Raw genomic sequence first — 14,090 nt, forward strand, 5'->3', positions numbered from 1 at the left:
ATGGGAAGAGGACCAGTCCCTTCAGAGACTGGACTGTCCAGAGAGGAAGGACAGCTCAGAGCATGGGAAGAGGACCAGTCCCTTCAGAGAGGTGAAAAAGAGACTGGACTGTCCAGAGAGGAAGGACAGCTCAGAGCATGGGAAGAGGACCAGTCCCTTCAGAGAGGTGAAAAAGAGACTGGACTGTCCAGATAGGGAGTTCAGGGTTTATGAGGCCCTCTTACCGACATTCTGTATGTGTGTGTCTGTCTGTGTGTGTGTCTGTGTGTTTGTCTGTGCCTGTGTGTGTGTCTGTCTGTCTGTGCGTGCAAGTGTGTATGCACGTTTGTCTGCCAATCAAATGAGCAGGTCTGTGCATGTATGCAAGCAAGGACACGTGTGTGTGTGTGTGTGTGTGTGTGCATTCGCTTGTGTTCGAGACTTTAAAACACATACAAAACACGGCAATCATAACAATCTAGTCTAATCAAATTAATCAGCCGATTGGCACTCTATTCCCTTTGTAGTGCACTACTTTTGACCAGGGCCCATAGGGTAATAGAGTGCCATTTGGGATGCGTGCATAAACTCAGTGAAAATATGAAAGAGAGGTTCAGCATCATTAAAGGAAATTAGATCTTTAATCGGCTGATTAATTTGATTAGACTAGATCAGGACTTTACGTTTATTCTGATTTCATGCACTAATAGCATCTGCACACACACACACACACAGACAGACAATGCACACACACTATACGCACGCACACGCACCCATACAATTACATACACACACATGTAGCTGTTGTCTTAACCGGGGTTTGACCCAGCTTGAGACAGTTTGTTTGTAATAGTTTTATGTCATGTGAGTGCTGAGAGATCATAGGCTGTTCAGTTCTAGACTCTGGTCATGTGACTGCTCATAGGCTGTACAGTTCTAGACTCTGGTCATGTGACTGCTGAGAGATCATAGGCTTTACAATTCTAGACTCTGGTCATGTGACTGCTGAGAGATCATAGGCTGTACAGTTCTAGACTTTGGTCATGTGACTGCTAAGAGATCATAGGCTATACAATTCTAGACTCTGGTCATGTGATTGCTGAGAGATTATAGGCTATACAGTTCTAGACTCTGGTCATGTGACTGCTGAGAGATCACAGGCTGTACAGTTCTAGACTCTGGTCATGTAGCCATACCTGTATTAATGGCGCCTGTTTGAACTTGTTATCAGTATAAAGGACACCTGTCCACAACCTCAAACAGTCACACTCCAAACTCCACTATGGCCAAGACCAAAGAGCTGTCAAAGGACACCAGAAACAAAATTGTAGACCTGCACCAGACTGGGAAGACTGAGTCTGCAATTTGGTAAGCAGCTTGGTTTGAAGAAATCAACTGTGGGAGCAATTATTAGGAAATGGAAGACATACAAGACCACTGATAATCTCCCTCGATCTGGGGCTCCACGCAAGATCTCACCCCGTGGGGTCAAAATTATCACAAGAACGGTGAGCAAAAATCCCAGAACCACACGGGGGGACCTAGTGAATGAGCTGGGACCAAAGTAACAAAGCCTACCATCAGTAACACACTACGCCGCCAGGGACTCAAATCGTGCAGTGCCAGACGTGTCCCCCTGTTTAAGCCAGTACATGTCCAGGCCCGTCTGAAGTTTGCTAGAGAGCATTTGGATAATCCAGAAGAAGATTGGGAGAATGTCATATGGTCAGATGAAACCAAAATATAACTTTTTGGTCAAAACTCAACTCGTTGTGTTTGGAGGACAAAGAATGCTGAGTTGCATCCAAAGAACACCATACCTACTGTGAAGCATGGGGGTGGAAACATCATGCTTTGGGGCTGTTTTTCAGCAAAGGGACCAGGACGACTGATCCGTGTAAAGGAAAGAATGAATGGGGCCATGTATCGTGAGATTTTGAGTGAAAACCTCCTTCCATCAGCAAGGGCATTGAAGATGAAACGTGGCTGGGTCTTTCAGCATAACAATGATCCCAAACACACCGCCCGGGCAACGAAGGAGTGGCTTCGTAAGAAGCATTTCAAGGTCCTGGAGTGGCCTAGCCAGTCTCCAGATCTCAACCCCATAGAAAATCTTTGGAGGGAGTTGAAAGTCCTTGTTGCCCAGCAACAGCCCCAAAACATCACTGCTCTAGAGGAGATCTTCATGGAGGAATGGGCAAAAATACCAGCAACAGTGTGTGAAAACCTTGTGAAGACAGAAAACGTTTGACCTCTGTCATTGCCAACAAATGGTATATAACAAAGTATTGAGATAAGCTTTTGTTATTGACCAAATACTTATTTTCCACCATAATTTGCAAATAAATTAATAAAAAAATCCTACAATGTGATTTTCTGGATTTTTTTTTTCTCATTTTGTCTGTCATAGTTGAAGTGTACCTATGATGAAAATTACAGGCCTCTCTCATATTTTTAAGAGGGAGAACTTGCACAATTGGTGGCTGACTAAATATTTTTTTGCCCCACTGTATAACATGTTAACATAAATTATTTTTTATTTTATCTTTATTTAACTAGGCAAGTCAGTTAAGAACAAATTCTTATTTTCAATAACGGCCTAGGAACAGTGGGTTAACTGCCTGTTCAAGGGCAGAACAACAGATTTGTACCTTGTCAGCTCGGGGGTTTGAACGTGCAACCTTCCGGTTACTAGTCCAACGCTCTAGGCTACCCTGCCACTAGGCTACCCTGCCACCCCAACATAAATTCTTATATATAACATGTACACTATCTATTTTATATACCGCATTATGTGTATAATCAATTTCCATACAATCACTTTCCTGCACACCAAAAAAGTGTATAGTATTTTATTGTATTATAAAGTGATGACTGTGGTTGAGATACAGGTCTTGTTTTCCTTTGCTACTGCAGGGTACACTGGGATATCTCTGGCGGACTGCATATCTCTAGTCCTGGGCCGGGGGACAGAGGAGTGTACAGGTGCACAGCCTCAAACACCCACGGTTCAGCCTCAGAGACTACACAGCTGCTGTTAGCTGGTGAGTACCCAGTCAACTGGGTTATATATGGGAGGCAGGTAGCCTAGCAGTTAGAGAGTTGGGCCAGTAACCGAAAGGTTGCTGGTTTGAATAGCCTAGCCTACAAGGTGAAAAATATGCCGATGTGCCCTTGAGCAAGGCACTTAACCCTAATGTGCTCCAGGGGAGCCGTACTACTATGGCTGACCCTGTAAAACAACACATTTCACTGCACCTATCCGGTGTATATGACAATTCAACATGTTATCAGGTTGCACCGCCTGCTGTACGCAGCGTCCAGAAGTAGCTAGCCTCCCTAGCATGGTGGTGGAAATGGCTTTTATTAAGCAGTCAGGTTGCACCGCCTGCTGTACGCAGCGTCCAGAAGTAGCTAGCCTCCCTAGCATGGTGGTGGAAATGGCTTTTATTAAGCAGTCAGGTTGCACCGCCTGCTGTACGCAGCGTCCAGAAGTAGCTAGCCTCCCTAGCATGGCGGTGGAAATGGCTTTTATTAAGACACTGCTCATATTTTTCTAGCAGCCCCGTATTAAATGTAGTTCAGGAGGAAGCCAATGTTGTAGCCTGATAGGAGGATGTTTTATTTTATGAACCAGCTGCCGAGCGACATGAGTGTATTACCGCCTGGGTTGATAGCGTCAACACCAAGAGATAATACACAACGTCAGGAAGAACACCCTCTAGGGGTCTTGGCGCTAGGGCACACCGTAGGAAAACGCTTTGCAACGGAAAATGAAAACAAGCGTTTCTTATTGGACAAGTTCAGGTAGTCCCTCCTGTTTTCAGACAGTTTGCTTCCGTTTAGTTCCTAGTGAATACAAACATGTCCCAGATCTGATAAGCATTATAAGCATGCAAATGATGAAATGCTCCAAGAGGAAATTATCATGTATTCATAGTATGTACACTATTTATAAATCATTTATTAATACTTATTCATGAAAGTTATTATGAAATGTTAAATGAGCCATTTGGAAACATTTGTAGTTGTTGTCTGTTTTTCACAGAACCTCCTGTGATAGCTGTGTCGTGGAGGAACGTATCGGACAAGGAAGTCCCCAGTCTGAGGGCCGTGGTGGGGGGACGGGTCAGCCTGCGCCCTGGGGCTAACCTAACTCTAGACTGCCCCGTCACAGGTAGGCCTCACCATAGAGATTAAATCCCATACACTCTTAGGAAAACGGCTTCCTAAAAGGTTCTACAACTGTCCCCATTGGAGAACCCTTCTTGGTTCCAGGAAGAACTCTTTTGGGTTCCATGTAGACCCTCTATGTAAAATGTTCTACATGGAAATCAAAAGGGTTCTGCCTGAAATTAAAAAGGGTTCTTCAAAGGGTTCTCCTAACGGATTAGGGTTACTGCCTTTCTAGGGAGTCTTTCCTAGCCACCGTGCTTCTACATCTGCATTGCTTGCTGTTTGGAGTTTTAGGCTGGGTTTCTGTACAGTGACATTGACTGATGTTAAAAGGGCTTTATAAATACATTTGATTGATTGAGATGCTCTATATGGAACCAAAATGGTTATTCATAGGGTTCTCCTATGGGGACAGCCAAATAACCCTTTTAGGTTCTAGATATCACATGTTTTTCTAAAACTGTAGAATGGATCATGCCATAGTGATTCTAATTATGTGGATCTCATAGGGACAGACAGTCCCTCCATTTTGTGGTTCACATTGTCAAGCTCCAAAATGATCGACCATGTGTTTAAATTGAATTTCAAGCAATAATAGATATCTGGTGTAAGGTAGCACATTCAGACAGACATGATCAAGCTATGAAGTGGACATACAAGTTATTGTTTGAAATACAATTTCAACACAAGGTATCATCTATACAGCATATCTATACAGCATATATATAGTGAAAATAGTAGGATATTTTCTCCACACTGGTCTTTGTCAGTTGTAGTTTTGGCTGCTCTTTGGCAGTAATATACTGTGGTGAACACAAATGAATGTCAGCCTAGTCCTACTGCGATCTAATACCCTAACATGGGTTTTATGTATCCATATGGTTATGTGGCAGATCATAGCTACGCTGTAGACACACAGAAAGACACAGTTAGCTGAAAAGTGAATGGTGTGGAAAGCCACCATGCCAGTCAGAGCTCTAGCAGTGGACACATGGATTTAAACTTCCTGGTTCAGTTACAGCTGTAATGAGGTGTATAAAATGAGAGCAGAGCTTTGATTGAGAAGTGATGTTTGTGACGAGGCTTGGCAGTTGGCTACGGCATCATGCAATTTCTCAACACAACAAAATTATTCCTTTTAGCATTTTTAGCTAGAGATGTTTGTCATTTATGATCTGAAGTGTTATTAGACCAGAGTCATATCTGACCCCCTATTCACCATGTAGTGCACAACTTCTGAATCCATATAGGGCACTCAATTTGACCACAGCCCTATCTGACACCCACATTGGGCTGTGGTGCACTATGGGACATTGGGGGATAGGCCGGGGTGTTATTGGAGACAGCCAATAACCTTGACCAACCACACCATAGTTATTGGGTTGAATCTTCCCAGGTTGCCTCCTAAATGCCACCCTATTCCCTTTATAGCAACCTACTTTTAACCAGGGCTGACACCCACATTGGGCTGTGGTGCACAATGGGACATTGGGGGATAGGCTCAACTCCAGCCACTTTAATAATGGGAATTGATGGGAAATGATGTAAATATATCACTAGCCACTTTAAACAATGCTACCTTATATAATGTTACTTACCCTACATTATTCATCTCATAGGCATACGTATATAATGTACTCTATATCATCGACTGTATCCTTATGTAATACATGTATCACTAGCCACTTTAACTATGCCACTTTGTTTACATACTCATCTCATATGTATATACTGTACTCGATACAATCTACTGTATCTGCCTATGCTGCTCTGTACCATCACTCATTCATATATCCTTATGTACATATTCTTTATCCCCTCACACTGTGTACAAGACAGTAGTTTTGGAATTGTTAGTTAGATTACTTGTTGGTTATTACTGCATTGTCGGAACTAGAAGCACAAGCATTTCGCTACACTCGCATTAACATCTGCTAACCATGTGTATGTGACAAATAAAATTTGATTTGATTTGATTTGATTTGGCCTATATAGTGCGCTATATAGAGAATAGGGAGCCATTTGGAATGCGCATCCAGCCTCATCATCACCTTAGTGAGAACCGGCTGAGATGAAAGGACATGTATTTTAAGTCTCATTTGTTTTGGCCTTACACCTTTACAGAAACACACACACACACACACACACACACACACACACACACACACACACACACACACACACACACACACACACACACACACAGAGACACACACACACACCTTGCACACCCTATAGCACCCTCTCTCTCATCCCATTCAATCACTGGTGATTAAAGCAGCTGTGTGTGTGTGTGTGTGTGTGTGTGTGTGTGTGTGTGTGTGTGTGTGTGTGTGTGTGTGTAAAGGTGTAAGGCCAAAACAAATGATATTATAAACCATCCTGATTGCAGAAGGTATTGTAATCTGTATCATTGAGGTCAGAGATCCTGAGAAACAATCACTGGACCTTCACACACACCATTTTACCTTGTCAGTATATTCAATATTGGATTCATCTCCAGTGAGTTTTGTGTACATGCATTTCTCGTAAGAAAAAACACATATTTGTATTTGTAATGATTATGCCAAAGTAGCAGCTACTCTTCCTGGGGTCCATTAGTTCCTGCCAAAGCAGCAGCTACTCTTCCTGGGGTCCATTAGTTCCTGCCAAAGCAGCAGCTACTCTTCCTGGGGTCCATTAGTTCCTGCCAAAGCAGCAGCTACTCTTCCTGGGGTCCATGAGTTCCTGCCAAAGTAGCAGCTACTCTTCCTGGAGTCCATTAGTTCCTGCCAAAGCAGCAGCTACTCTTCCTGGGGTCCATTAGTTCCTGCCAAAGCAGCAGCTACTCTTCCTGGGGTCCATTAGTTCCTGCCAAAGCAGCAGCTACTCTTCCTGGGGTCCATTAGTTCCTGCCAAAGCAGCAGCTACTCTTCCTGGGGTCCATTAGTTCCTGCCAAAGCAGCAGCTACTCTTCCTGGGGTCCAGCAAAATTAAGGCAGATTATAAAATGTTAAAAACATTACAATACATTCACAGATTTCACAACACACTGTGTGCCTTCAGGCCCCTACTCCACCACTAGCACATATCTACAGTTCTAAATCCATGTGTATGTTATTGTGTGTGTATGTGCCAATGTTTGTGTTGCTTCACAGTCCCCCGCTATTCCATAAGGTGTTTTTTTAAATCAAATTTTACTGCATGCATCAGTTACTTGATGTGGAATAGAGTTCCATGTAGTCATGGCTCTATGTAGTACTGTGCGCCTCCCATAGTCTGTTCTGGACATAGGAGCTGTGAAGAGACCTCTTGTGGCATGTCCTGTGGGGTATGCATGGGTGTCTGTCTAAACTACTGGCCCACAGCTCGGTGCATTCAGCATGCCAACACTTCTCACAAATAAAAGTAGTGATGAAGTCAATCTCTCCTCCACTTGGGGCCAGGAGAGATTGACATGCATATTATTAACATTAGCTCTCTGTGTACATGCTGCCCTGTTCTGAGGGCCAGCCGTGCTGCCCTGTTCTGAGGGCCAGCCGTGCTGCCCTGTTCTGAGGGCCAGCCAGCCGTGCTGCCCTGTTCTGAGGGCCAGCCAGCCGTGCTGCCCTGTTCTGAGGGCCAGCCAGCCGTGCTGCCCTGTTCTGAGGGCCAGCCGTGCTGCCCTGTTCCGAGGGCCAGCCAGCCGTGCTGCCCTGTTCTGAGGGCCAGCCAGCCGTGCTGCCCTGTTCTGAGGGCCAGCCGTGCTGCCCTGTTCTGAGGGCCAGCCGTGCTGCCCTGTTCTGAGGGCCAGCCGTGCTGCCCTGTTCTGAGGGCCAGTCGTGCTGCCCTGTTCTGAGGGCCAGCCAGCCGTGCTGCCCTGTTCTGAGGGCCAGCCGTGCTGCCCTGTTCTGAGGGCCAGCCGTGCTGCCCTGTTCTGAGGGCCAGCCGTGCTGCCCTGTTCTGAGCGAATTGCAATTTTCCTCTGTTATTTTTTTGTTGCACCTGACCACACGACTGAACAGTGGTCAAGGTGCGACAAAACTAGGGCCTGTAGGACCTACCTTGTTGATAGTGCTGTTAAGAAGGCAGAGCATCGCTTTATTATAGACAGACTTCTCCCCATCTTAGCTACTACTGCATCAATATGTTTTGACCATTACAGTTTTCTCAATTTCCACATTATATGTCTATGTATGCTGATAATTATACAACACGTGGGTCTAATCCTGGATGCTGATAGGTTAAAACAGCATTCCAGCCAGTGTCTATTCCACAAATTGCCACCAATGATGTTGAAATGTCTATTTACTGTTCAAACTCACTGCACAGTCCACTGTCTTATCAGCCCAGCCAGGCAATTTATAAACTCTCTCTACTGTAAAAAAGCTTGTAGACATTATCTGCCCTTTATATTATCTGCCCAATATATCCTGCAAACACCGGCTTCTCAGGCATTATCACTTAAATGACAGTTGGTACGAGGTATTGGTTAGTTAGTTGAACGGAGGTGATACAACAGCACACTCCTGTGGTAGAGACCATTCTCAACACATGAACCAGAAGAGGTCACAGGAGCAGATATGGGGTACTGCACAGTGGAGGCTGGTGGGAGGAGCTATAGGAGTACGGGCTCATAGTAATGGTTTGAATGGAATAAATGGAACGGTATCAAACACATCAAATATATGGAAATTCCATTCCAGCCATTACAATGAGCCCATCTTTATGCTATAGGAAGCCCATATTCCTATAGCATGAAGATGGCGGCCTCCATGTACTTACCACAAATGTCTAATTTGCTAAGTTCGCCGTATTGTTCAATGCTTTCTATTGCACATGTTTTGTATTGGCATTGGCACAGTAAACATGATCCCAGTTCTATCCCCAAATATGTATTGGCATTGGCACAGTAAACATGATCCCAGTTCTATCCCCAAAGATGTATTGGCATTGGCACAGTAAACATGATCCCAGTTCTATCCCCAAATATGTATTGGCATTGGCACAGTAAACATGATCCCAGTTCTATCCCCAAAGATGTATTGGCATTGGCACAGTAAACATGATCCCAGTTCTATCCCCAAAGATGTATTGGCATTGGCACAGTAAACATGATCCCAGTTCTATCCCCAAAGATGTATTGGCATTGGCACAGTAAACATGATCCCAGTTCTATCCCCAAAGATGGCGGCAATTAGAAAAAACGAAACAAGTAGATTGTGCTGATTTACTGGCACATTGGACCATGTCGCGCGCCGTAGTTTAAGAACTCTTTGGGTAGAGCTAAAAACAATGACTTCATTTCTGAATTCATCCATCTTTATTTATGCACCTTCGCCATTGAAATGGAATTGACCCCCATCCCTGATTCATAGATTGACTAAGTGAGACAAAACAGAATGAGCTTGTCTAGTAACAGTCTGGCCGTGGCTGCTCAGACCCAATAGCAATATGTTTGAATAACTGTAGCCAAGTACAAGCCAACTGGCACATGCCGATCAGAGCTTGCGTCCCAAACGGTAACCAATTCTCTATATAGTGCACTCATTTTGACTAGGGCCCATACGGAAATATTGCACTGCATAAGGAATAGGGTGCCATTTGGAACTATACTATATGTGTGTGTCTGAAGGGAGTGGTCAAGACGTAAGGATTGGCATCCAGTGCTCTGATTTGTCCCAGTGATCAGTAATAACCAGTCTCAAGTAGTCTAATCAGTCTCTCTGTCATCAGGGCGTTCATCTATGTTGGACATTCTATGTGTGTTTTTGTATTTGTTTAAAGTGAAGTATTCTGTGATTTGTGGGATGTCTGAATCAGTTATCCTCAGTCTTATGTCTCTTACACTAGTGCTCTCTGTCTGTCTGTCTGTCTGTCTGTCTGTCTGTCTGTCTCTCTCTCTCTACCTCTTCTCTCTCCCCCTCCTCTCCCCTCTCTCTCTACCAGGTGTGCCTCAGCCTACAGTAACTTGGCAGAGGAAGGAGGGTGTGTTAGATGTCAGCGTGGCGGTACCCCTGCCCTCTGGTTCTCTGTGGCTCCAAAACGTCACTCTCCAGAGCCAAGGCACCTACTCCTGCATGGCTGCCAACCCCATAGGAAAATCCACCGCTTCCACTGTTCTCCATGTCACCGGTGGGTTCACACACACATGTGAGCGTGCATATACACACACGAGCGTATATACACACACACACACGAGCGTGCGTAGTGTATACACAGATTTACACACAAGTGCTGTGGCAGCCCACACGCACAAGCACACGCACGCACACACAGCTGAGGTATAGGGCTGGCGCTGTGCTAGCTATCAGGGTGGTAAAATCCATCTCCTCTCAAATGTTAATCACACCTCATTGTGGAACACACACAGACACGCGCACACACACACACACACACACACACACGCTACCCTGACCAAACCAGGGTGGTCCAAGAACGATTATCCTGAAATACAGTTGAAGTCAGAAGTTTACATACACTTAGGTTGGAATCATTAAAACTAATTTTTCAACCACTCCACAAATGTCTTGTTAACAAACTATAGTTTTGGCAAGTTGGTTAGGACATCTACTTTGTGCATGACACAAGTAATCTTTCCAATTATTTACAGACAGATTATTTCACTTATAATTCACTGTATCACAATTCCAGTGGGTCAGAAGTTTACATAAACTAAGTTGACTGTGCCTTTTCTTTAGGCTTTAGAAGCTTCTGATAGGCTAATTGACATCATTTGAGTCAATTGGAGGTGTACCTGTGGATGTATTTCAAGGCCTACCTTCAAACTCAGTGCCTCTTTGCTTGACATCATGGGAAAATCAAATGAAATCAGCCAAGACCTCAGTAAAAAATTGTAGACCTCCAGAAGTCTGGTTCATCCTTGGGAGCAATTTACAAATGTCTGAAGGTACGACGTTCATCTGTATAAATAATAGTAGGCAAGTATAAACACCATGGGACCACGCAGGCGTCATACCGCTCAGGAAGGAGAGGCGTTGTCTCCTAGAGATTAACAGACTTTGGTGCAAAAAGTACAAATCAATCCCAGAACAACAGCAAAGGACCTTGTGAAGATGCTGGAGGAAACAGGTACACAAGTATCTATATCCACAGTAAAACGAGTCCTATATCGATATAACCTGAAAGGCCGTTCAGGAAGGATGCTGCCACTGCTCCAAAACCGCCATAAAAATGCCAGACTACGGTTTGCAACTGCACATGGGGACAAAGATCGTACTTTTTGGAGAAATGTCCTCTGATCTGATGAAACAAAAATAGAACTGTTTGGCCATAATGACCATCATTATGTTTGGAGGAAAAAGGGAGAGGCTTGCAAGCCGAAGAACATCATCCCAACCGTGAAGCACGGGGGTGGCAGCATCATGTTGTGGGGGTGCTTTGCTGCAGGAGGGACTGGTGCACTTCACAAAATAGATGGCATCATGAAGGAGGAAAGTTATGTGGATATATTGAAGCAGCATCTCAGACATCAGTCAGAAAGTTAAAGCTTGGTCGCAAATGGATCTTCCCAAATAGACAATGACCCCAAGCATACTTCCAACGTTGTGGCAAAATGGCTTAAGGACAAAAAAGTAAAGGTATTGGAGTGGCCATCACAAAGCTCTGACCTCAATCCTATTGAAAATTTGTGGGCAGAACTGAAAAAGCGTGTGCGAGCAAGGAGGCATACAAACCTGACTCAGTTACACCAGCTCTCTCAGGAGGAATGGGAAGCCTGTGGAAGGCTACCCGAAATGTTTGACATAAGTTAAACAATTCGAAGGCAACACTACCAAATACTATTTGAGAGTATGTAAACTTCTGACCCACTGGGAATGTGATGAAAGAAATGAAATCTGAAATAAATCATTCTCTCTACTATTATTCTGACATTTCACATTCTTAAAATAAAATGGTGATCCTATCTGACCTAAGACAGGGATTTTTACTAGTATTAAATGTCAGGAATTGTGAAAACTGAGTTTAAATGTATGTAAACTTCCGACTTCAACTGTATTTGTCTAACACTCAGACATTCACTAAACATGCTCTGTATTCTGTGCCGACCATGGTCTACAGTTCTCCTCTTACGTGATGTTTGTTACTCTGGAACATATCCTAACCTACTGTAAACCTCCACACAACATGATGATAACCTACTGTAAACCTCCACACAGCATGATGATAACCTACTGTAAACCTCCAAACAACATGACAACCTACTGTAAACCTCCATACAATGTGATGTTATCTTACTATAAACCTCCATAACATGATGACAACCTACTGTAAACCTCCATACAACATGATGATAATCTACTGTAAACCTCCATGCACCATGATGATATGTTGAATCTTACCAGGACTAATACAGAAATGAGGGATTAATTAATCAACTATGACAACACTTGAAGCCTGTCCTGAAGGCCCTAGTTAGAACATGGTAGGGGAGGAGGACAGAAACATTCTGCCATATTGTTTAGATTTGACTGTGGTTTCACTTTTCTTGCCCCAGTGAATGATTGATTGACGGATGGATTTATTAATTGATTGATTGACAGGTCCAGACCCAGGCAGAGGTTCTACAATGTCCCAGCAGTTCAAGGAGCTGAGCAGGAGGAGAGTCCTCATGGCTTCACGCATGGGAACCACTGTGACCATTAGACCTGGAGACATCCTACGCATAGGTACTGCACACACGCTTACACAAGTATGAATGAATACACACACACACACACACACACACACACACACTGCCTCAAGCATTATCGTAATGACCAAAGGCCTCCCTCTCTCATTCCAGGATGCCCAGTGGTTCCAGACCATAGAGGGCCTGTCCGTTGGGACTACCAGAACCACACTCTGAAGGAGTCCACCTGGACCGGACCAGACTTTGCCGCAGGACAGAGGCTGGGTCCTGGGCAGAATCAGGGTCTGGGTTCTGGTCTGGGTCTTCAGTACCGTATACTGGTGGGAGGTCGTGTTCTGGAGGTGAACACCGTGCAGGGAAGGTTCTCCGGACACTACCGGTGCCAGACCCCCATCCACGACAACACACAGCTGCTGTCTGCTTGGATCCACGTCCATGCTGAAGGTGTGTGTGTGTGTGTAAACCTTAGCCAACTTTCTGCTGGTCATAATTTATAACATTTAATGAGACCCATTCATTGTAATTCCAGGTATGTGTGCAGTCCGATGTTACACTGAACTGTGAACATCGGACTGAACACGCGTGTGTGTGTCTTATCTGGTGTGTGTATTCACTGACTTCTAATGCTCTTATTGTACAATTCAACCCATTCCCTTTGTAGAGCTCCATTAAGTCTCTCTTCTCCCTCCCCTTATATCCTGTTCTTAACTGGATCAAACACACACAGGATGGCTATTGTGCTGTCAGGTCCAACTTCACTTTCAGGATTTGTCCCAAATAGCACCATATTTCCCACATAGTGCACTACTTTTGACCAAAGCACTATGGATACATAGTGCAAAAGTAATTTGGAACATACTCTCAGCCTCTCTGTGGATACATCTGTTAGCTATCACCAGACTCCAATTAACATGGGAATTTGTACCACTCACAGTCATCAGAACATATCTTTCCTCTGAAGAATTTTTATAATTCAGACATGAGGGAAGTGAGGGAAGAGAGAGAGAGAGAGAGAGAGAGAGAGAGAGAGAGAGAGAGAGAGACCCTGTATCGTTTTAAGCTGTGCCAAAACCTCTTGGACCCCATGTTGTTTCTTGTTAAACTTCCCTTCTGTCCTTTCTGTGTCCTGAACCGGAGCGTTAGTGGGCTCTGGAAGAGCTTAGGCAGAGGGCTGGGACAATTATCAGTAGACTCAAAATATGCAGCAGCCCCAGGTTACATCCCAAATGGCACCCTTTTCCATAGTGCACTACTACCTGTAGGTCCTGGTCAAAAGTAGTGCACCATGTAGGGAATAGGGTGCCATTTGGGACAGGCCTGCTGT

General features: G+C 44.4%; 1 protein-coding gene across 1 annotated transcript in view; it reads left to right on the forward strand.

The window, feature by feature from the left end:
• LOC139384605 (ADAMTS-like 3) overlaps positions 1-14,090 on the forward strand; it is a 314,459-nt gene that overhangs the window by 290,740 nt on the left and 9,629 nt on the right. Inside the window, exons 25-29 of the mRNA XM_071129427.1 lie at positions 2,896-3,023; positions 4,028-4,156; positions 10,063-10,266; positions 12,678-12,803; positions 12,920-13,210. Of these exons, the coding sequence (XP_070985528.1) occupies positions 2,896-3,023; positions 4,028-4,156; positions 10,063-10,266; positions 12,678-12,803; positions 12,920-13,210 (878 nt within the window). The remainder of the gene's footprint in view (positions 1-2,895; positions 3,024-4,027; positions 4,157-10,062; positions 10,267-12,677; positions 12,804-12,919; positions 13,211-14,090) is intronic.

This window comes from Oncorhynchus clarkii, chromosome 26 (genome assembly GCF_045791955.1).
Source record: "Oncorhynchus clarkii lewisi isolate Uvic-CL-2024 chromosome 26, UVic_Ocla_1.0, whole genome shotgun sequence".
NCBI classification, from domain to species: Eukaryota; Metazoa; Chordata; class Actinopteri; order Salmoniformes; family Salmonidae; genus Oncorhynchus; species Oncorhynchus clarkii.